Source organism: Myotis myotis, unplaced genomic scaffold (genome assembly GCF_014108235.1).
Source record: "Myotis myotis isolate mMyoMyo1 unplaced genomic scaffold, mMyoMyo1.p scaffold_m19_p_17, whole genome shotgun sequence".
Lineage (NCBI taxonomy): Eukaryota > Metazoa > Chordata > Mammalia > Chiroptera > Vespertilionidae > Myotis > Myotis myotis.
In genome coordinates, this window is record NW_023416321.1 from 12,002,971 (window position 1) to 12,028,627 (window position 25,657).

The 25,657-nt window shown below is 37.8% G+C and overlaps 1 protein-coding gene across 17 annotated transcripts in view; it reads right to left on the reverse strand.

Moving 5' to 3' along the window:
• Window positions 1–25,657, reverse strand: part of SPAG9 (sperm associated antigen 9) — a 101,530-nt gene that overhangs the window by 37,006 nt on the left and 38,867 nt on the right. For 14 of the 17 annotated variants that reach the window (XR_004972738.1, XM_036339359.1, XM_036339358.1 and 11 more), the window contains 4 exons: window positions 20,220–20,370; window positions 7,786–7,993; window positions 6,941–7,040; window positions 3,462–3,583 (listed from right to left, as the gene is read on the reverse strand). Coding sequence is in view for 16 of the 17 variants with exons in the window: in XM_036339359.1 (XP_036195252.1) it covers window positions 3,462–3,583; window positions 6,941–7,040; window positions 7,786–7,993; window positions 20,220–20,370 (581 nt within the window). In the remaining variant the exon portion in view is untranslated. Of the gene's footprint in view, window positions 1–3,461; window positions 3,584–6,940; window positions 7,041–7,785; window positions 7,994–20,219; window positions 20,371–25,127; window positions 25,427–25,657 lie in introns of those variants that run through there. The other 3 variants (XM_036339368.1, XM_036339370.1, XM_036339371.1) reach the window with 2 other exon arrangements.

Genomic DNA, 25,657 nt, shown 5'->3' on the forward strand with positions numbered 1-25,657 from the left:
CACCACCAAACCAGCATTATATGAAATGCTGAAAGGTATTCTTTAAGAAGAGGAAGAAGAAAAAGGAACTCTTACCATTTGCCACAGCATGGATGGAACTTGAGAGCGGATAAACACCACAGGATCTCACTCATTTGTGGAATATAATGAACAACATAAGCTGATGAACAAGGACTGATCCAGAGACGGAGAGGCATTGATTGGACTGTCGGGACTTGGAGGGAAGGTAGGGGAGGGTGGGGGTAAGGGGGAAAGATCAACCAAAGGACTTATATGCAAGCATATAGGCCTAATCAATGGACATGGACAACGGGGGGGTGAGGGCATGAGCGGGGGTGGGGGGGGGTGGGGGGGGGTGGGGGGTAGAGGGTAACGTGGGGACAAGGACACATATGTAATATCTTAATCAATAAAAAAATATATTAAAATGAAAAAAAAAAAAAAAAGATTTCCCAAACAGAGCAGCAGCGTTGGGACAGGAACACTGACGGCTGAAAGATGGGCAGAGAATGGGAGCCTGCAGAGAAGACTGAAAAGCACGCAGGGCAGTCTGGTAAGTCTGATATTCCAGAAACCCAGCAAAGACGGTTTGAAAGACAAATGCTATCTGGGAAGTCATGTGAAATAACTGAGAAGGAACCACTGGACACAGCAAACAAGAGGCTGTCTAGGGCAAGGCAAGGCAAGGGTGGGGGAGAGAACCACTCAGACGCAGCCGGCTGAGATGCAAGTGGGACTGGGAAAGCGTGCTGGTTAAAAGAAGCCACACTTCTAAGAAGCCTGTTTTGTTCACTGCTGTTTCATGGCACTAGAACTGTCCCATAACAGACACTTCATTGATATTGCTGCATAAAAGCGTGACTAGAAATGGGCGGAGAGTGGCAGCAGGGGTAGCACCTGAAGCTAGAGGGTCAGAGGAGGGCAGTATTTTTATTTTTAAATGGACAACAACTGAACATGTTTCAGTAATAATATAAAGAAGTTAGTAAAGATGGAGAAGTAGAAAATACAGAATGTAATCAAGAGAAAGAAAATCCCAACAGAAGGATGTATGAATGTGTAATTTCCAATTTCTAGAGTGTGGCTATTGGGAATAAGTGACTAGAGTGAATGGAAAAAGGGATCAATAAAAATAAAGTCAGGGGATGAGATACCAATCCAGATAAAGGACAAACTGTGAGGGATAGTTATCTCTTTTAAATTATTAAAACCAGAAAAAAGTAAACTAAGCACATATATGATTATAATACACTTTATATCCTCAAACTAGAGAAGAGAGTTTTATAATAATACGGTAACTAGAAAAATGAATAATGAGCTCGTTAACGGGCCCATTAACGAACGTTGGGAAACAATTTTGTTAGGTTAGCGATATTCCCTTTAGCGAGTATTAGACCTCGGTGGCTGTCACTGAACTGTCCAGAAGAGAAGCCAAGAACAAATATGTGCCTTGGAAATTTCATTTCTTATCACTGACCAAAAAGTAGGCACATGTTGCTACACTTACTATAGTATTTTTAAATCTCCTAATCTGAAGCTTTCTAGAAATAAATCTACCAATATCTGCAAAAGGGAAAATATAAAACTATTTATTCTTTTCAAAGTGGAAAGGAAGCCACAGTGTCAGGATTTTGCTTTTAACCTATTTATTATGTTTAATTTTCTGACTTAAAGATGAAAGCTTTCAGAAAATATTTGATTTAAAAGACCACAATTATTTCTAAGTATTATGTGGCTTCTTAACTCTTCATAAGAAAAGTGTGGGCTAGCATCTTTAAACATTATATTATTCAATATTGGACTATGAGGCAGCAAAGTGTACAAAACTACATTAAAAAGTACTCATTCTGGCCCGGCCAGTGTTGCTCAATGGTTGAGCATCGGCCCATGAACCAGGAGGTTATGGCTCAATTCCCGATCAGGGCACATGCCTGGGATGCAGCTCTGTCGCCAGTAGGGAGTGTGCAGGAGACAGCTGATTAATTATTCTCTCTCATCATTGATGTTTCTATCTCTCTCTCTCCCTTCTTCTCTGAAATCAACTAAAAGCAACAAAAAAAGTACTCATTCTGGTTAAATTCAATGGGGCTGAAGGAAATTTTGGGGGTGATTTTTATGATTCTGGTGGTCATTACATAAATCTATGCATTTGTCAAAACTAAAAATATTCACCAAAAAGAGTGAATTTTACTGTATATAAATTTGAATCTGAATTCAAACATTTCAAAATTATTCTTTCTAGCATTTTTTACATCAGCCCCTCAATTCTGCCAAGGAGTCAGTTTCTTAAACCAATCAAATCTTAAAGAACTTTTCATGCATACTTTAATGTTAACTAAAATTAAACCATAAATTTAAATGTAAAAATGGAGTATTCTTTATGAGTTAATCCTTTAGTTCTCCCTTGAGAATTGCAAACTCATTCAATTACTTGCAATGTTTTCCTTAGATTTTAACAGTGGGAGTCTATGTCTAACACAGAACACTTTTATTTATATACTTTCAATCTCTCTTACTAGATAGATAGACTGAGAGCTCTTATACAGGATTTATGTTTCCTTCAGAAAATACTTCAAACTCTCAAGGACATAACTGGTAATCAATAATTTAACACAGAGGCACAGATTTTTAATACTATGAGGTCTTCAATTTCTGTAAGGTTTGAAGTTATACACCAAATCTACTTCACATGAGTTATAGTCATGCAATTATTATTGGAAGGGACTTTAGAGATCACCTAGAGCAGGAGTCGGCAAACTTTTTCTGTACAGGCCAGATGGTGAACACTTTAGGCTTTTAAGCCATATCTTCATTGCAGACTACTTAGGTCCCCCATTGTAGTGCAAAGGCAACTATAGACAATGAATAAACAAATGAGTGTGAAGGTGTTCCAAGAAAACTCTCTTCACATACAAAGAGGAGCTGGATTTGGCCCATGAGCTGCGTTTGCCCAACCCCTGAAACGGAGTCCAACCTCCTCCTTTAATAGCCAAAGAAACTAAGGCCCAGAGTAGTTGATCTATTTGGCAAAGGTCACCAATAAGGAGTAAAAGAGCCGCCCTGACCGGTTTGGCTCAGTGGATAGAGTGCTGGCCTGCAGACTCAAGGGTCCCGGGTTCGATTCCGGTTAGGGGCATGTACCTTGGTTGCGGGCACATCCCCAGTGGGGAGTGTGCAGGAGGCGGCTGATCGATGTTTCTAACTCTCTATCCCTCTCCCTTCCTCTCTGTAAAAAATCAATAAAATATATATATTTTTAAAAAAAGAGTAAAAGAGTCAAATTCACTATATTCTTTTCAAGCCAGATGTTCTTCAATGACAAATTCTAAAATGATCACATTTCCCATAGAGTTGAAACAGAATACTCAGAGAAATCTCAGAAAAATCAAGTGTTAAAATTTCTTATTTTAAAAAATATATTTTTAAAACAGTATGCTAGGTCTTCAGATAAGCCATCATACCTAATAAATCTGCTCCTTCATCCACATCTCCAATTAGGCCTGAGCCAGCTGAGGACAGTTCTTCAAAGAGCGATTCCGTGTTGCGATCAAAAGCTTTGTTCTCTATGCCTTTGGTGGGAGTGCTATGCAATAAAAACAACAAAACCAAATCAACAAATATCATACGGACTTTAACAGTCTAAATGAATACAATAGGCTAAGTTACATAAGCTTTTTTTTTTTTTACCTATTATTTACAAATAATACAAAATGTGATTTTTAAACATTTCTCGCCTGGCTGGTATGGCCCAGTGGTTGAGCATCGACCCATGTACCAAGAGGTTGTTGGTTTGATACCTGGTCAGGGCATATGCCCAGGTTTCAGGCTCCATCCCAGTAGGGGCCGTGAAGGAGGCAGCCGGTTGATATTCTCATCATTAATGTTTTTTTCTCTTTCTCCCTTACTCTCTGAAGTCAATTAAAAAAAATATTTTAAAAGCTAACAGCAAAACATTATGTATAATGTAACCCTTTTTGCAGGAGTGGAGGGACGTGGGGATATACTGTACATGTACTAGTATGTTTATACATTAATGTTATAGTAATAGGAAAATAAATATTTGCAGAATTTCCAATTAAACATGGTGAACTGAACATAAGTCATTTCACACCCAATAATTAAAAAATCAATTAAAATGACAGGAAAGAAATTAGAAAGAACCCACAAGGACATAAGGAATAGAAAAAGAAACCAGGGCAGATGAAATGTGAACAAAACTCTGTAAGATGGAAAACAGACTAGCAAGGAGTAGAAACTGACTTAACAGACAAGAGAAAGCTGACACCTAAACCAATGGGGTTAGGGAGGAAGTCAGTATGCTGCCAGAACCCCTGAAAGGCCCAGGAATGGAAGGAACCAGCAATCCTTGGAGAGGAGCATCCATGGGGGACATATAACAGAAATATGGGCTGAAAGATGACACAAGAAACAGTATGAGGCCTAGATCCAATCCTCAGACCTCCCTTCTTGCAACATAGCTCCCTGAAAAATGGAAACCAAGTTTAAATGTTATAGGCAGGACACCAGAGAATAAGTCATTTACTTTGGTCTGAGCAAAATAGCCACAGAGCAGACATATAAAGGCCTCTCTATATAAAAGAACCAAAATAAATGGGCTATGACAGAGGCACTCAGAGCAAAAGGAGACAATGCAGGCAGCAACAGGAACTTGAAAACAAAGATTTTTTTCCCAGGATAAATATATTTTTAAAATATTTATTGTTGAAAGTATTACGGATGTCCTCCCTCTTCATCCCCCTCCCTCCCCCCAATTTAGCCCTGCTAGCGAGCACCTGCACCATGCCAAAATAAATATTGAAAACAAAAAACTTTTAGGGAGAAAAAACATCAATGCGGTTGAAAGGTAAAGTTGGAATAAATCATCCAGAAATTATAACATTAATAGGAGAGAACAGAAAAATGAGGGTCAGGCCAAGATGTTCAGTGTTCATTAACAGGTGTTCCAGAAAGAAAGAGGAAAACAGTACGAAGAAATAAAGAGAAAATTTCTCAGAACTGGGAGATATGATTTTTACGGATGAAAAATTTACTATATACAAGATACAGGAAAGAAGACCCCTATACCAAGAACATCGTCATGTTCTCAATCCTTCCAAAGAAAGCACATACATAGCTATTACTATTCTAGATGCGCAGGAGTGTTAACACATCCATTAAATACAAGAGATGCCTTAGGGCATTAGGACAATTTTCCTACAGAATCTCAGCTGCGAAAGAGGGATCAGGAAGACCTGCATAAGGATGTGACGTGAAGATACAGAGCCAAGGGGAGCTAAGAAGTAACAGAGCTGACCTCTTGGGGGTGGGAATGAACAGTGGGGAGGGGAAGGGACTACCACTGCCCGTCATGTTGTGCATGACCACTTAACCCTAATACTACATACACGCATTAGTCTAATAAAAATAATTTTTTAAATTTGTAAAAGAGATTCGGAATGACAGAAACGCACAACTGTTAATAAGGAGCTGCATCTCCTAGACTTAGGAGAGACTGGACCAGAAGCAAATTGCTTTTTATACACTAAGTTTTCACAGTCCTGGACTGAACCCAGCTCTACCTCTTGCTGGCTTAGCAATCTTTTTTTTTTTTAGAAATATATTTTATTGATTTTTTTACAGAGAGGAAGGGAGAGAGATAGAGAGTTAGAAACATCGATGAGAGCCGAAACCGGTTTGGCTCAGTGGATAGAGCGTCGGCCTGCGGACTGAGGGGTCCCAGGCTCGATTTGGGTCAAGGGCATGTACCTGGGCTTCGGGCACATCCCCAGTGGGAGATGTGCAGGAGGCAGCTGATCGATGTTTCTCTCCCATCGATGTTTCTAACTCTCTATCTCTCTCCCTTCCTCTCTGTAAAAAAATCAATAAAATATATTTAAAAAAAAAAAAAAGAAACATTGATGAGAGAGAAACATCGATCGGCTGCCTCCTGCACATCTCCCACTGGGGATGTGCCCGCAACCCAGGTACATGCCCTTGACCGGAACCGAACCTGGGACCTTTCAGTCCGCAGGCCGACGCTCTATCCACTGAGCCAAACCGGTTTTGGCTGGCTTAGCAATCTTGAACATTCTGAGTTTCCTTATTTGTAAAATGGAGATGAAGACCTCTATCTCATATAGGTAATTAAGAACAAATGATACAAAATAATGATGATATTAGCTAACATTTATTGAACTGGGCACTTTGCCAGTGATTTAACATGTACTGACTCATTCACTTCTCACAACTATCTGAAGTATTATTATAAACTCCTTTTATGGATGAGGAAACTTACCTCAGATTCAAATCCAAGTCAGGATTTGAACCCACAATCTTACCCTAGGTTTTTGCTTTTAACCACTACTGCACACTGCACAATGCTAGAAGTGACCAATAAATGGCATGTATTTTTAATGGTAATTATTAATTAAAGGATAAAATTTATAGAAGGAATGAAAAGGTAGCAGCTCCTGTTTGACATTCTTGAACATCAATCTATTTCAGATGACCTTGGTTAAGATGCTATCTAACAATTTTCACCACTAAGCATCTCCCCATGTGAAATGAGACACTTTCAGTTCTGAAGGGAGCAGTCACTTCTTCCTGATCTGAGAGAGGAATAAATTTTGCTCAAATTGTTATTTCCCCACACCTGCTTCTATGCTTCCTTAAGTTCCCATATGTAGGGATATCCTTTGGCTGTCTTTTCTCCCTGACCTTCCACATGCTCTAATACCTAATTCTGTAAAGGCCATAGTTCATAAAACATTTAAACCATGTACAATGTCAGTTTCAAAAACAGAAACTGAAATATAATACCAACATTTCTTCAGCAAAACATGTGAATGCATTCAGTCTGGTCAGAGACCAGAAAACATCAGCGTACTTCTGAGAGAGAGGAAAAGAGGGATAAAATGTCTTAATCTGACATTTACAGCACCTTGAGCCTTTATATCCACTGAGATCTTTGTCCATGTCCAACTCAGGAGTGGATTCGATGATCGCTTGAACTTCTGACTTCTCTTCATTTTCCGCAGAGCCTTACAAAAGGACAAGATGACTTAATTAATGAATATAGCCCTTATATAAAAATCTTGTCATTTCTATGGTTGTAAATACATCATTTGATCATAAAAAAGTTTTTTAAAGAGTATATTCTAGGAAACATAGGGTTAGACAATATGTCATATATTTAATTAACAGTTAATATCAGAAACTAATAAATAACCAAAGAAATTTTTCATTTGTATTTCTTGAGACACAGTGCAGTGTATCCTAGGCCACAACTCAGACTAATGATCTGAGGCAGGGAGAGAAAAACAGTGTCCTCCTACCTTTCAGGTTCTCCAACCCTCCAGCTCCTAACATTTTTCTCTCCAAAACTTTATTTAATCATCACCTCTTTAAGCTTACAAATAATTGATTACAATGAATTATTTATCTATTTCAGCCGTCACCAACCTTTAGGACAACCGGTTGGCAATCACTGCTTTATTTTATAAATGCAAAGCATCAACAACACAATGATGAATTTTCTCATACCCACATCATCTGGATTTATTGAAAACTTTGCCAGTAAGTAAAGAACTAGGGTGGCTCAGTTTGTTAGAGCATTGTCCTATACACCAAAAAGTCAGGGCATATACCCAGGTTGTGGGTTTGATCCCCGATTTGGGCGTGAGCGAGAAGAAACCAATTGATGTTTCTCATACCAATGTTTCTTCTCTTTCTCTTTCCTCTACTTCCCCTCTCTTAAAGAAGGAAAAAAGAACTAGGGTCACGTACCTGTTGACACATTTCTAGTTTCTTGGGCTACTTGAATTTCAATATGCTTGCCTATGTCTGCCTTATTTGGTGCATCTGCAACCTTCACAAATCCTTCAGTGTCTTCCTTTAAGGGCGTGTCAGTAGGAAGTGCTGACACATCTGAAGCAGCTGTTGATGCTGGAGTGGTAGCTTTAGATCCTCCTTGGCTAACATCAGAAAGTTCATCCTACAAATAAAAATAATTACAAAAAAATTTAAATAAGTAATTTAAACTATTGTTTAAATAGGTTAAGAAATAAACTTGCTGAGAGAAAAGTCTATTTAAAAAAAACAGTAATAGAGAGTTGCTAATTATCAAAGGAAACCAATAATCTCCAGACTATTCAAATAATTGGGAAATAAATCATATTTGTTCAGGCATATATGGTATTCTTTTAAACAGAAAATTGGAAGATAAAAGATTGGCAGTATTAGCAATAACATTATACCTTAACATCAACCTTAGAGTTTTAATGGCAGTTGTGATAATGAACAATCATATGATAACAAAGACCTGCTTCACAACACTTAAGGTCCTGGGTAGTAGCTACTCTGAAATAGCAGTGGGATAACAAGACTCCAATCTCAGGGAAGAGCTTTGTAGACAGTGCTGTTAAAACATCCCACATATACAGTGTACCATTTGAAGTGCTTATTAAAGGGAGGATTTGTGAAATCAGGTAATTTGCACTTTAACAAGCAACTCAGGTGATTTATATACTCACTACAATTTGATAACTATTATTCTAGAATCCACAGATAGCTTTCAAATGCTACATGCCCAGATTAAGATTTTATACAAAAATTTGTGGGCCATGCATTTTTCTGGGAAAAGAATCTACAACTTTTCTCAGATTCTCAAAGAGTTTTGTGACTCCAAAATAGTTTTTAAAACAGTTGTCCAGAAAACTGTGGTACATCTACACGATGGAATATTATGCTGCTCTAAAAAGGAAGGAACTCTTACCATTTGCAACGTCATGGATGGAACTGGAGAGCATTATGCTAAGTGAAATAAGCCAGTCAATGAAGGAAAAATACCACATGATCTCACTCATTCATGGATAATAGAGACCATTATAAACTTTTGAACAATAATAGATACAGAGGCAGAGCTGCCTCAAACAGATTGTCAAACTGCAGCGGGAAGGCCGGGGAGGGTTGGGGGGCAGGAGGTAGGGGGGTAAGAGATCAACTAAAGGACTTGTATGCATGCATATAAGCATAACCAGTGGACATAAGACATTGGGGGATAGGGGAGGCTAGGGGACTGTCTAGGGCGGGGGGATAAAATGGACACATATGTAATACCCTTTGTAATACTTTAAGCAATAAATAAAAACAAACAAACAAACAAAAAAATAGTTGTCCAATGACTAACAATAATAAGGCAGTTCTTTTTAAGCAAAGTAGCCAGGTCTTTGAAACAAGTTTAGTAGTAGTAATAATAATAATGACTAAGGTAAATTTACCATTCACTAAATGTATGACTTTAGGTAAGTTATGTATTCTTTCCATACCTACATTTTCTCATCTGTAAAATAGGAATAATAGTACCTAATTCACAGAATTATTGTTATTCTATATGAAGAAACCATAGGTAGCAAAATCTCAGATATCTCTTGTAGCAGTATGTTTACAGATACATCTCCTAAGGCAAAGGAAACTAAGGAGAAAATAAGCAAATGGGACTACATCAAAATAAAAAGCTTCTGCACAGCAAAAGAAACCATCAACAAAACGAAAAGAGAGCCCACTGTATGGGAGAACATATCTGGCAATGATACATCTGATAAAGGGTTAATATCCAAAATATATAAGGAAGACAAACTTAACAAGAAAGACAAACAATCCAATTTAAAAATGGGCAAAGGACCCAAATAGACACTTCTCCAAAGAGGACATACAGATGGCAAGAGACATGAAAAAATGCTCAAAGTCACTAATCATTAGAGAGATGCAAATTAAAACAGCAATGAGGCATCACCTCACACCTATCAGAATGGCTACCATCAACAAATCAACAGACAATTGCTGGCAAGGATTTAGAGAAAAGGGAACCCTAGTGCACTACTGGTAGGAATGCAGACTGGTACAACCATTATGGAAAACAGTATGGAGTTTCCTCAAAAAATTAAATATGGAACTGCCATTTGACCCAGTGATCCCACTTCTAGGAATATATCCTAAGAAACCCAAAGCACCAATCAGAAAGAATGTATTCACCCCTAGGGGTGAATGTGCCCTGACTAGAAATCGAAGCATGACTCCTGATTCATAGATTGATGCACAACCATTGAGCAACACCAGGCAGTTTGTCTTTTAGACTCATCAATTTTAGGCCCAAAGAAAGTAAAGACAAAATTACAAAAGGTAACTTAGTCTCATGGATCCCACCATAACCTTTAAATATACTTTAAATTTTATGTTGACATTTCTTTCTCCCCAAGAAAAAGTTAAATGTCTAAAGCAGTAATTATAAACTTCTTTTGATTTACAACTCTACAGCATAACAGAATCACAAAATTCTCTGTGTACATGTATTTTGTGGAATTTCATAGCTTCAATTTATTCCTAGCAGGAGTCTGTGATCCAAAGAAACAATGAGTACCATAACTCTAGACAAAATAAATCTAGATGTAAATTATGTTATAGGTTCAAGAAAATCCAGATTATTAAAGGAAATATGAATGTCCTGACCCTGAGGATACTTCTGAAGAAAGTATCCTGACACTGTTTCACCTCACAGTCTGCCTGCTGAAGGGCTTCCAGGGACTGGGTTAACCGTGACCTAGTGGGTAGGAGATGTCTTATTTGTCTTTCTATCCCAAGTGCCCAGCATATTGAGCATAAGATGAAGTAGGTTCTCAACAGATGTTTGCTGTCTGAAGCTGAATGGGGCCCTGACTGAGGCTGAAGAAATGAATCTGTTCAGGGAGGAGGCAGCCCTGGTGAAACGACACACTGAGCTGTCTCCAGGATACATGGAGGTTGTGCACATTCTGTCCTGAGGAAGCTGTTTGTGCAAAGCATGCTAGCTCTCTTGCCTAGCACTGTGTAAGTGTAAATTGGCTGCATTTCTACCTGATTCACTATATTTTTCTCTTCCTTGTTTCAAAATGCTGTCTTCAGAAGAGTAGTAAATTATAGATTATAGTTAAAGCCCTGGCAACCACTGTGAGGAAACAACTTGCTTTTATGTTTCAGTGAATAGCATCAGTAGTCTTCCAAACTGAGCCCTTGAGGTCCTGAGAATACCAGCTGAGGAGTAACCAAATGGTCAATCACTTTTGTTTACTTTTTACAAAATGTTTTTGTTTGTTTGTTTGTTTGTTTTACAAAATGTTTTAAAACTCCATTCTCACCTCCAGGTTCTGCTAAGAGGGAAAGATTATAAGAGAAAAATATCATGTCATGTATTTACTAAATGTTAGCATATTTCTAAGTATCTTTGACTTATACTACCTCAGGATGACAAGACCCATCTTTCTATCACCTACCATGTTAAAGTGAGGGATTGGGGCTTTGTTTTATTTTGATTTAAAATCACACTTCCTTTAAGCCTCTAGTTTAAGCAATATGGTTCAGAAGTCACCACGTGAATTATGTCTTACCTTATATTTTATCAATAAGCAGCTCATCACTTAACCCTTTTTTCTACTCACACAACTGTATGAAATCTTTCTGAAATTTATTCTAATCATCTTTTTTAACATACTAAATATTCCAGTTTAGCATACATGGAAATGTTTACTGCATCTACCTTTCTCCCCCACATTGTTTCTGAAACTCCTAAATAAACACAAATAATCAAAGGGCGACCCAGATTTGTGCCTAGTCTTTATTTCTATCTGTACACTTGCACTCTATGAGACAAAAGTATTTCTATAAAACACAAAGCAAGTTTTAGATATTCTTGGTCTGGAAATTCATCAAAGACTTTTTTAAAAATATATTTTTATTGATTTCAGAGAGGAAGGGAGAGAGATAAAAACATCAATGATGAGAGAAAATCACTGATTGGCTGGCTACCTTCTGCACGCCCCATACTGGGGACTTGGGACTGAGCCCACAACCAGACATGTGTCCTGACCAGGAATCAAACCCGTGACATTCTGGTTCATAGGTCAACACTTAGCCACTGAGCCATGCTGGCTGGGCTCAACAAAGATTTTTTGGTAATTCCCTCAAAAAGCCATAGATTAGTAAGACACAATTCACTTTACAGAGACCAGATTGCCTCTCCCTTAATGTTTGTTCACGTGATCTTTGATTTTGGATTCTCATCATCCTTAACCCTCTCAACTATTCAACTAATCAAAATCTAGATGGCTCTCTATATATAAAAATGAAAAGATTATGAACATTCATTTTTAAATGAAACGCAAGCTGCAGAAAAATACATAGAACATAAACCCATTCATCTTCCAGACATTATTATCATCTTTGTGCATATATAAAGAAAAAGGTCTTGAGGATACACCAATGACTGGGGAGGAAGGGTGAATTTAGGGTTGAAGAAACTTACCCGTTTTTACTTTAGATCAGTGGTTCTCAACCTGTGGGTCGTGACCCCTTTGGCGGTCAAACGACCCTTTCACAGGGGTCGCCTAAGACCATCCTGCATATCAGATATTTACATTACGATTCATAACAGTAGCAACATTACAGTTATGAAGTAGCAACAAAAATAATTTTATGGTTGGGGTCACAACATGAGGAACTGTATTTAAAGGGCCAGAAGGTTGAGAACCACGGAAAAACTCACTTATAAACACCAACTAAGGAAGAACTAATTCCATTTCCCCTTCTCTAAGCATGAGCTTAAAGGGAGAGAAAGTATATATCTTATCGTTCTATTTGTCAATTATACCTTAATAAAACTGAATGAATGAACGAGTGAATGAATGAATAGGAAGAAAGCACAAAAAATTAAAAGGAGTAAATCTTCACCCTTTTTTTCCTTTCAAAGCCCAACAGTCATCTGTGTTTGGTTTCTAAAGTTATCAAATAAAGATATATGTGAGGAAAGAAGTTTATATATAAAAATTGATATTATAGAAGAAATTTCTTATCCTCTATAACAAGCAAAAGCAACATGAAATATTACAACATATAATCCACTTTTCTTAAAATTGTATTTCTATTTTACCCTACCTTAAACACTAATGCAAAAATCCAAAAGGAGGTAATGCATAATATATAAACAAATGAAAAACCAAACTTAGGCATCAAAAAAAGTGCCTACAAGTAACCACTTTCCAAGCAACAAGTACACTTAGTGCCTAGATCTTGATTCCTAAATACCATTCTCCAATAGACGGAACAAGGGCTCTTTGGAGCAGCAGTCCATTGCGGGGCTGGGACAGAGAAAATATAAGAGCTTGGAGCATCTTATGGTGGAGGTGGGGAGGGAGGACTGACTAAAAAATAAATAAATAAATAAATAAATAGGGTGGGGCATGTCAAAAAGGTACAGGAGTCAACCTGAAAGAGTTCCTGATGTCCAAAGTTGGAACAATTTAAGCAACAAAAGAAATGACTGTATTAGCTAACCTACATAATAAAATAAATGCCATGAGTACAAACAGGAAGGAAGGAACCAACAAAAGCAGGAAGGGAGGGAGGGGAGAGGGAAGGAACACAGCTCTCCCTTACAGAAGAATTTTGGTTAATAAATGTAGAAGATGGAGAACATAGAAAAATTACTGTTGGAACACCACAGTAATAATTGTAGATAAGATCCATGGATGGATACTAAAATCAGTGGGTGAAAGTTTGACAAATAGGACATTTGCACAATCCTCAAGTATATCCACCATGAATAATTATAAAGGCAAAAATAGTAACTTTACAATGGAGAGATCTGACATCCCCCAGCTGAAATAAGTGATCAAGATTAACATCACCCTTAAGGCATATTGCCTTTGCAGTATTCTTGCCAAAAATCTACAACTTCGATCTAATCATGAAGAGAAAAAAACCAGAAAAGCCCAAATTGAGAGACATTCTATAATATAACTAACCAGTGCCCTTCAAGCCTTAAGGACATGAAAGACTGTGGAAATGCCACACAGTGGAAGAGACTGAGAAAACATAACCCAATGTGGGATACTGGAACATGAAAAGGAAAGTCGTGGGAAAACCAACGAACTCCAAATAAAGTGTGTAGATTAGCTAATGGTATTGTACCAATGTTAATTTCTTAGTGTGGATAACTGTACAATGGTCAGTTAACTTTGGTGGGTGCTGGGTGATGGATAGATGAGAACTCCGGACTATTTCTACCATTTTGCTGTAAGCCTAAAATATTTCAAAACAAAACATTTTTAAAACCTGGAAGCTTTAACTGTTTGAGAATTTAAAATTACAGATGCATTTTATAAGAGGGATATTTAATTATAAAATATACAGGATTAAGGTTCAATTGCTATAGAGTATCAAGTTTGGGAAGACTGAAGAAATAGGAACAATTTAAGAACTTAACCACAAGTGGAGGAGGATGGAAAAATTCTTCCGAACAAGAATGCTGGCTCTGCTCAGACATTCCTGTTCTGCATGCTAAGCACATCCCCTGAAGAAGGCAGCACCCACTGACTACTGGCTTTACATACCAAACCCTGCTAACCAGAGCTCCTCACACAGTTCCACTAAAGTACTTCAAGTCAAAAAAATAAAATAAAATAAAGTACTTCAAGTCATGTGGTTTAAATGAATTCTTTAAAAGTTTCACAAGTAGGTACCAAATACAATTGTTTTTTAGTTAAAATTGCTTTTCTCAGTTCTAAAAGTCACATTCTAGCCTGGCGAGTGTGACTCAGTGGTCGAACACTGACCCATGCACCAAAAGGTCACTGGTTTGATTTCTGGTCAGGGCACATGCCTGGGTTGCAGGATTGATCCCCATTGGGGCCATGCACGAGACAGCCAAACAATGATTCTCTCTCAGCCATGTTTCTATCTCTCTCTCTCCCTTCCCCACGCTTTAAAAATCAATAAAAACATTTTTTTTAAAGTCACATTCTAATAACAATCAACAACTCAGGAGACTCTTCAAAGGAAACAATATACATTTTTCGAGTATATACACACATGCGTACACTCACACACATGTCTTTAGGCATGTGTAGGAGCATATATATATATGTATAGGTACATATTCACACAGATGTGTATATCTGAAACCTGTGAAATCATTGCCAAACTGATACCAAACAAGGTCTAGAAAAAGCATATATTTAAAATGATACTTAAAACACTTCATTCTCTCTTTCCACATTTGGGCATAAGGGAGGGATATGTGAACTCTAAACTAATAAAGCAATAAAGAATTTATACAGCATTGCCAGTGAAAGTACAAAAGGCTACAATCCCTTTGGCAGGTAATTTGGCAATATCTACCAAGATCTTAAATACATGCTGCTACCCAGCATTCCCACGTATGAGGATTATAAACACAAGTACAAAATTATGTACACAATTATCTACTGCAGCATTGTGAGTAATAGCAAAAGACTAGGAAAAACTGAGGTGTCCCACTAATAGGGCAGATATTAATTGTTGTTTGGAATATGTGATCCCATCCACCTGCCCTTCCTCTACTATGCTGATGTACCATCTTCCCCCACACACTTGTTTAAAATTTCTCTAGCTATTGGACTCTTCTTCTAAGCCTACAAACCACCCAGACTCTCCCATATTAAGAGTCCTTTTCCTCCATCCCGCCAACTCAAGTTATCCCTTTCCTCTCCTCCCACTGCAACACTTTTCATGAGTAATCTATGCTTTCTATTATTTCCTTCTTTCATAATTCACATTCACTCTAGTTAATGGCCCTGCAACTCAAACTGCTCAAACCTACACCTACAAATTCAGTCCTCACTCTACTTGACTTCTCCAGACAGCCGACTCTGCTAATAACCCTTCCATTCTAAAAGTCTTATTGTCCCTTGACGTCCAGGGGTGCGGTCTCTGGCTTCTCCTCGCTGGCACTACAAAACCCTCGCCCCTGCCAATGCCTTTCTCTCTCCCTGTACATCTTCTGTCTCTTCAGTCTAGACTGCCCCCACCCACACCCCTGGAAGATGCTGCATGAGGAAGCATCAGGCTTCCTCACCTGCTCAGACTGACACCCTATGCCTAGAGCCTAGGTTCAGGATCTGACACCCCTCCAGACAGGCTGTCCCTGGGCAAGGACGCCCTTCACACCGCCGACGTCCTGTCTACAGCAGGCTATCCTGACATAGGTACCCTCCTAACCCTGCTTGGGTTATGGCACCTACCCCCACCCCTCCCTGTGGACACTTACCTTACCCTACCTGGTAATTTTAGGAATGAAATGTGCAGAAAGAAAAGAAGGGCAGCTAATGCAATACTACACCACCTTAATAATTACAGTCTTGCCAAAACCGGTTTGGCTCAGTGGATAGAGCGTCGGCCTGCAGACTGAAAGGTCCCAGGTTCGATTCCGGTCAGGGGCATGTGCCTGGGTTGCGGGCGCGTCCCCAGTGGGTGATGTGCGGGAGGCGGCTGATCGATGTTTCTCTCTCATCGATGTTTCTGACTCTCTATTTCTCTCCCTTCCTCTCTGTAAAAAATCAATAAAATATATTAAAAAAAAAATAAAATAAAAAAATAATTACAGTCTTATAATACATCATGATATCTACGAGGGCAAATTCTTACGGTTATTGCTCTTCTTCAGGACTGTTGTGGGTTATTCTTGGCCTTTTGTTCTCCAATTCCTTTATTTTCATCTTGCTCATAAATATAATTCAAGTGGATGAACAACCTTACCTTAACATTTTTGCTCATCCCCAGCCTTAACTTTCATAATACATTCTAAACAGCACAGTTTTGGTCATTTTACATAAGAAACTGCTTTTTACCAATTTCACAAGAAGACCCCCACCAAAACATTTTCTGTTAATGATGCAATATAAAACTCCTCTGCTTTCTGCCTTGAGCTGACTTCTGAACGAGACTTGAAGTTCTAGTTCCATCAACAGAGTATCGGAGGAGGCTTCATGTAAGCTGTGGCATTTAGAATGGTCTTGAAAGGGGGTATTTCTAGACTGGTGGTAACCTAAGCAGGATACAAATATTTATGTGGGCAACCCATAAAGAAAAGCAAGTTCACAGAAGGAGTCAAGATTGGAGATTCAACTCTTTGAACATGAATGTGTGGGTGGCATTTATAGATATGGAACTTGAGCGACCCAGATTAGGTAGAGAGGAAGGCTGAGCTGTAAGCCCTGGGAATTCCAACGTTTAGAGGTCTCAAACCAGCAATGGGGAAGGAGCAGGAAGGAGTAGTGCCATGTGAGCAGAGTCAATAAAAGCATTTCAAAAAGCAGAGTATTCAAATGTGTCAAATGCTGCTACAACATTCAGTCTAGTTAATGGCCCTGCAAGAATTTTTAACTTTTCATTAGATTATAAAGGTGATGTTTTGGGGGACCCTGAGAAAAGGATGGCGGTGCACTAGGTAAGACTGGCAGTCTCAGAAGTAGGGTGAAGATAAACCAATTGCTCCTCAAATGTGCCAAAGCCTGTCCCACCACAGAGCCCGCATAGATGCTATCTGATTATCCAGAAACACTCATTCACCCAGACATTTCCATGTACGTACACATCCCTCAGGTCAATGTACCGGTCACCTCCTCCAAGAGGCTTTCCCTCGCCATCCTAAAATAAGCACCCTCCCTACTAATTACTCTCTATTCCCTTATCTTGCTTTCTTTTAATAATATCTAACAATACTTGAAATCCTATTATTTAATTTATTTACTTGTTTGTATATGATAAATGAAGGAATAGTATGTAGAAATACCTCTTTTTAAGGACAATGTGGACATTTCTCTAGGTGTATCATTCCTGGCAGATTTTCCAATACCTGAAGATATAACCTTATTGACTACAAATCTCTTACAGTGAGAAATTTTCGATATAGCAACAAATAAGGTCTATCGCTTTACAATCACTGGCAAGTCCCTTTAACTGCCATTCTTCTGCCACAAGGTTTCCCACAGTTCTGTTTTTTCAGTTATAACCCATCATGTGGTTTTCTCACACAGCATTTTCATCTTAACCTTAATTCACAGAAAAAAACTGCGGGTAAAATTAATATTAATTCTTACCTGCATGCCCTAAATATACCTAAGTCATGTCCCAAGTTCTCAGGGGGGGAAATGAAAGTCGGCAATTACTTTAGAGATAGTCTAGTCTAGTTTCCGTCATGCACAGGAACCAAGACTAGTGGGTACACGCAACACAGTCCACAGGTGAACTCTAAACTGACTCCCAGCCTTTCACAAAGTTAGAGAAAAAGACATCTGGTTAATAACAGGGCTTGGGTAAATAATATAATACATATGTCCTAATAAACATACTTGACAAACTAAACTATATATATATATATATATATATATATATATATATATATATATATATGACTTTGTTGATTTTTAGAGAGAGAGGAAGGGAGAGAGATATATAAACATCAATGATGAGAGAGAATCATTGACCAGCTGCCTCCTGCAAGCCCCCTACTGGGAATCGATCCCACAACTCAGGCATGTGTCCTGACCAGCAATCGAACCAGTGACCTCTTGGTTCAGGGGTTGACACGCAACCACTGAGCCACACCGGCGACAAAATAGACTTCTGCCATTTTTTAATGCACCACTAATTTCCTGGAAATACCTATCTGTTGAGGCTTTATCTCGTTTAGTGGCTCAGAGAAGAGTGAGACAGGACTTTAAAAACTCTTTGGGGAGTACTTGCCTTAGTATCTCTGGGAGGACACACACAAAACAAATATGCTTAAGTCCATATTAATATCCTGTTAATCTGTTTATAACTTGCCAGTAAAGTTCTGTTACGGCCTGTCACTGGATTAAAACAAGAGAATTATAACAATCCTCTCTTAAGGTGCCATTTTGATAGTAATTAGAATATTGCTACCATGTGGCATACATTTTTTGTGTACTAAAAGTATCCCTCCTACTTAATTTTGTTTTAGGAAAGGGACACAGCAAGTAGGCGATGGAGGGATGGGTGTTTTGGAAGATCTATTGATCCTACAGGCAGGCTAAAAAAGCCAGGATGACCGTAGGAGTAAGGATGAGTTTCCCGCTGGCATCACTGTGGACTGGTATCAAACAAGTGGACTGATAGTGAGCAGCTGCATGATCAAATTCTAAAATGAGCAACAAGCAAAAGAGGGAAAAGGTGTGGCCAGTCAGTGTTAAAAATATTTTTCAGGGGAAGAAAAGCTATTAAATATTGATTGGCTGCTTAAGTGTTTTGAGCACATTTCAAAGGTCAATGATATGATTCGAAATGCCTCCACCTTCTAGAACTGAGAAACAGGCCATTTGTATTATCCTACACGTCTTTCTAGCAACTAAAACAAATAATTCAACAAACGTGTTCTGGGTGGTCACTATGGGCCCGGCACTTTTCTAAGTGGTAGGAATACAGCAGTAAATAAACTGCATGGATTTCATGTCCTTAGTGGAGAGACACAAAGTCAATAACTAAATGACTTTGTATTAGAAGTACCCTAAAAGCCAACCTCAAGTACTTAAGAGTATGATAAGTAATTTGGGGGGAAAAGAGAGCAGGAAAAGGAGATAAGATGTAAGTAACTCATTTGTGTTCGCTGTTATGACAGAATAGATTTTATAATTTAACAATATTCTTTTATAACTAACATTCATAGGTTTATAAATATTCCATGTTATAGATTACAGCTTTAATAGTTTTAAAAACCAATTATTAGTATATCTCCATTCCTAAAGTACATTATACTATATTATACTATATAATACATACTATACATATAATATATATAACTTATTGATGACAAGTTCTTGGTCAAGAATATAATCTAGGATAAATTAACACCAGGTCTTTTAAGTGAAACACAATGTACTTTTGGATATTTCTTTATGAAGGGTTTTGAGGAAGGAGCCGGTTTTTGTTTGTTTTTTAAGCCTACAGCACCCGGTATTCCCAGGCGGTCTCCCATCCAAGTACTAACCACGCCCGACCCTGCTTAGAAGGGGCCGGTTTTTTAAAAAGTGAAACCCTACTGAATTGTAAACCAAAGATTTCAGGTGGCAATGATTTTCAATTCTAAAAAACAAAATTAAGTTCACTAGTCAGTCACTCCACCCTAAATTCATATAATGTAGCCTAAATCAAATAGAAATGTTGGTCATCAGTATCATTAACAACTGGAAAAAGAATAGTAAAGACTGAAACTCTTTGGGAAGAGCTCATTTCCAAAAGAAGAAAAGACATTAGTTTTACAACTAAAATGTATAAACTATTTCATTTTATTATGTTTTGGTTGTCCAGTACTTCAATTTTTGCTCATAAAATATAAACGGAAGTTTTCAGCTTACCTTCAGGCTGGTATGAGAACGTGGCTGACTTAATTCCTGAAATTTCCATTGCTCCGATCCAGGGGTCTCTCCACCTTTCTGAGTGTCAGGTGTAAGCAATCCATCTCCCGCAGGTAGAGGGAAAAGCCCTAGTGATATAGGGCGTTCTTTTCTATATGGAGAGGGGAGGAAAAATTAAGTATTCATTCATTTTTTAAAATTCTTTATTCATCATGACTATAAGCAATACTCCTGGGCGGTTATTATTTTAGAATCATTACTCTTAAATAATATTGTCTGCCTATCTGAACAAGCAGGCTTACCAAGAAAAAATATAGGTCCACAGAAGTTTAAATTAGCCCGAAGAAATCAACTAAGAAAAGCAGTAAGAAATGATTTAGGAAATGTTATAAAGTACTGATGAGTTCCTTGCCCAGAAAGCAGCCTGGGGTCTGCTTTCACAGAGAGAATAAGTGCCAAGTTTTCACTCATGCTTAGGTTAGCCCTAGTGAAACTCATAACCTCTCCTTTGGAAGTGGTCCCAACCTCTGCCTCTAGACTTCCCAAGTCCTCACACTCACCCCAAGATGTTTACCCAACCTTCTTCAGGGTATTCCTTTTCGGCCTGAAGGAAAATCAACATATGATCTAAATCAGGGCTACTGATTAAACAGTAAAAAGAGCTCAACAGAGTTTTATCCCATAAAGCAAGAACAGAACCCATGTATGAGTTTCTTTCAATCACAGTACATATGAAAAAAACCATTGTCAGTTTTTCCAAACAAGGAGGCCAAAAATGCTATGAGAGACTGTAGAGTTTCCATTGCTTTGTGGGGAATTTCAATTAACAAGAGTTACAATTTCAATAATAATAGAATTGCAACAAGAAACTTGTCCTTTGCTGATGCATAGAAGATTCAAAATCAAAGGGATTTGAAAACAAGCCTACTGCAAGGTTATCCTAGGTCACTAGCTCAAAAGTGTGGAAACTGGCAAGAAATGAGACACTAAAAGTTTGGAGCTCTATCTCTCCTACTAAGGCTGAATATAACTTAGAATAGAAACTCTGAGGCTATAAATAAAAGTGGCAAAATATTTGGTTTTGCTAAATAAGTATTTTATTCTGTAAATTCATTTCTATACAACTTAAGCCACTTTTGAAATGTGCCCTCAATTAACACAAAGGGTTTCGCAAATGACAATCAGAAAAAGATTTATAAAACTGTCAGAAAACTTTAAGAAAGTTTAGGTGAAGCAAAGGGGTCCAGAGACTGCATTTAAATATATATATATATATATATATATATATATATATATATATATATGTATATATATATATATATGTATATATATATATATATATATATGTATATATATTATTGATTTTTTACAGAGAGAGAGAGGGAGAGAGATAGAGTTAGAAACATTGATCAGCTGCCTCCTGCACACCCCCTACTGGGGATGTGGCCGAAACCAAGGTACATGGCCCTGACAGGAATCGAACCTGGGACACTTTAGTCCGCAGGCTGACGCTCTATCCACTGAGCCAAACCAGTTAGGGTTAGAGACTGCATTTTATTAGGTCGTACGCACAAGAAAATAAAATAGGACTTTATCAGAGTTAATTATTCATCACTTCTTCACACTCAGGCTACTTTTCCTGTTTAATTTAGGAGGAAAATTTGAATGCAGGTAGTACACAATAAAGTACTAGATAATAATTAATGCCAAAACCAAGTTTGTGACAATGAGCCACCAAAATAACCAAATGACAAAAATTAAAGTAACTTGTCTACTATTCTGTTTATACCAATTATTCCCAAATGCTGGTCAGCAACAAAGTTTTCATAATTTCACTGCAAAAACAGGCATTATTTATTTCCTTAACGGATAATACAGCACATACTTTACACACATTCATTTCCATGTATCATAGAACCGGTTCTTTCTTGGGAATGACCCTTTTCTACATCTCTGCTTCTTTGATTTTAAAATGCTCTTTCTTTCATCAAATGATGACAGTAATTGGAAAGTGATTTTTTTTAAATGTCCATATTTGGCAAAACAAAAAGTTGTTGACTTGATGTTTATCCCTCAACATCAAGCTGAGGGATAATTTAAAGTTCTAAGAGCTACTAGATGACTTCTTTTTTATCTTTTTTAAACATATCCTAATGACATAAACAAAAAGCGGACCGGGAATTTAATAGATGCAATTTAATAGAAAGCTCTCTAACCCAAAATGCAAAGACAACCAGGAAGATATTACAGACATCATGTGAACCCATCAAACTGCTAACAGATATCAAAATACAGGCCAGTCATCAGAATGATCTTCTATATGAATGACAGCATATTCATCTTCCCACATCAAATACTACTGAAAAGTGTAAAACTACGGGGGAAGGAGTCTGCTGTGCATCCAAATGTTACTTTCCTACTCCTGTTAATTACAAGAATTATTCACACCTCTTTATCTTGATTTTATTAATCATTCAGATACTCTTCTATAGGGAGGGAACTTCCTTCAGAGATCTGCAGCTATCTGTCACTATCTGTCAAGAGGGTCAATGGTGCTCTGGGTTACACTGTGCCAACTCTTGAAAAATAACCTTACTACATATATCTTCTCTCCTCCTTTTCCTGATAAATTACATAAGAGTTAGAGGGAGGGAGGGAGAAGGCATGTAATTAATTATGCAAGTCAGTTAGAGTCCTACTTTTGAGAAGAAACCCACAAGGTGAACATTCGTTCGGTGCTATGTTGGTATGCATGTTTAGTACTCTACGTATTGAATGCTTCAGTAAAATTCACAGAAGAAACTATAGAATGGAACACATGTGGGAAAGTATCAACGTGGCAGATTTAAACCTAAGATGTTTCAATGCCATTATAATCTAAAAACAAAGTTATCATCAACCCGTTACATTCTTTTTAAACTGACTCAGTTCAATGTATCTATTTTTAGTTGTTTATTGAAATGTTACCTTATGCGTAAATCACTTCACAAATATTCTTCAGTTATATTAACATTTAAAATAAATAATCATTAATAAAATCTACTATATATATATATATATAAAGGACAGTAAAAAAAGATTACATTTGTTCAGTACAATGTGATAAGCACTGAAACGAATAATTTATTTACATTTTCGATTAATCCTCACAAGGAAATAGAGATTATTTTCCCAGTTTTCAGATTAGGAAAAGTGATGCTCAAAGACTGCAGACACTAGTAATTGGCAGCGATAGGTTTCAAAGTCAGACCGGTTTGACTCCGAGGCCCATGTCCTTTCCTTGGAACTACCTGCTTCTTGACAATTTAATCTTCATATTGAAGACTTTTGTGTCAAGGAACTTCTCAATTTAATCATGTTATTTGATCGATAAGATAGCTGGGGCTATAAAATAGTTCTGCTAATAAGGGGGAACATATACTAGTAAGTATAAATATTATTTACTTGTTTAATTATATATCTTGCAACTGATCAAGTAAAAAATAATTATTTCACCTGATTTTTGAAACCTCCCTAGTGGGGTAAAAACCTCCAAGGTGGAAACTCTGGAACAAAGAAACTAAGCAATTTGCCAAAGGTCTACCAGCTAACAACACGTGACAGAACATGTGTATCTAACTCCAAAGCCTCTTACCCTCCGCACAGCACAGCACTGACTTCTCAGACAGAATGGAAACCTAACACAGCCTTTAAAATCAATCTCATTTTAATATTCTACATGTTCTTGAGTTAAGGTATATTTAAGTTCCTAAAAGCCTAGGTATACATACACACACACACACACACACACACACACACACACACACAAATCTTTTATATACTAAAATATACACAAGTAATGAGATTGCTTCTGATTTTTATAAAATCAGGAAAGGAAATAAATGACCAACCATAAAATTTAATTTCTGGGTCTTAAGCTAATGTTGAACATGAATTGACCTGTGAATGAAAAAGAACACATAGAAGGAATTTACTACTTTAATTCTTCTTGATTTATCTAAATCCACAATTAGGAGTTAAATATTTTAAACATTTAAATAATAAAAGCTATGCACTATGTACCTTCACTTAAAACCATAGGCAAAGTAGAAAGCTGAACAGGTCAGATAGTTTTAGTTTGATGAGTTAGAAACAAAAGAAACCAAAACCTTACATCTCTAAAACGTAGAAGATGGTTCTTATAGGGTGCAAGCAGAGTGAGCAGCAGAAAAGCTAGAGATTAATGACTACCCCCACAAACAGGCATGAATATTTGTCACCCAAGTCTACAAAGAAAGGGCAACATCTGACTAAACAATAGTGAATAGGCTTTGTAAAGCTTTCACAACTTTGATGTGTAGATAATGGAGGAAAATGCATTTCTTGCCCTGAAAGGTTTATATCCTTTCACTTAAATACAATTTAGAAGGAAGATTAATTTAAATTCTCAGTCCTCATTAGCTGCTATCAAAATTTGTAAAAATAATGACTGAACCTCTGTCAAAGGATAACTGAAATAAAATAAACACCTACGGCCTGTGTCTAATAGACTGCAAGTCCCAGCATGAAAGATATTTGCCCCTAAATGCTCAGATGCTAACCAGAGGTTGTATAAACTTGGGCTGGAACTCCACTTCTGCTCTCCCCTCGCTCTTTCAACACTCTGCTTAAAGCAACACCACACTGACCTTGCACTTGTAGGTTAAGTACAATATGAAAACCCTTTTCCTAAGTCCAACGTTTCCAAACACAAAGCAGCATCCCTAAGTGATGGCCTACAAATGAATACAAGTAAAAATAGAAATCCTAGCTTCAGGCCATTTTCCATTGTTTCAATCTGCAACAGAAATGGTTGCAAAGCAGACCCATGAAGCTAAAAAAATTGAGAAAAACCAACTAAACAGGGGCTGTGAAGAGAGACTGGAGTACCTGAGTATCCTTGGTAGGTTCTGCGTCAGAGCTGGCACACCGGTAGAAATAGAAAAGTGCACAAGCAGCAAAACAGAGAGCGATACTAAGATAGCAGAATTAATGACCACCGCCCCGCCAACAAAGCCAAACACCAACAGCAGCATGCATCCGGGACTCATGGCGCTGTGCGGGCATGGTGAAACGCCCGAACCAGGAGGCCTACACGGGGGCCAACGGAGTATCTTTGTAGTGAGGATCTGTCATTCAGCTGCTGCCACGAAAACAATGCCATCAGCAGCAGCTTTCCACTCCATCCTGCAGCAGCTCCGAAGCGATGACGTCACCCCGTTCTCCCCACCTCAAAACCAGAGAGCTGCTGCTCCTAGCATTTATGCAGCTATCCTGAGCGACAGGCAGCCTATTAACTACATTCCTCTCCACCAAGAGTCCTGGCTTAGCTCATTGGCTACAATGCTTGCAGATCTACATAATTTATTCACACTCCTACATCAAACAGAAGTCTCACTAGCTAACCCTTTCAAACGTGC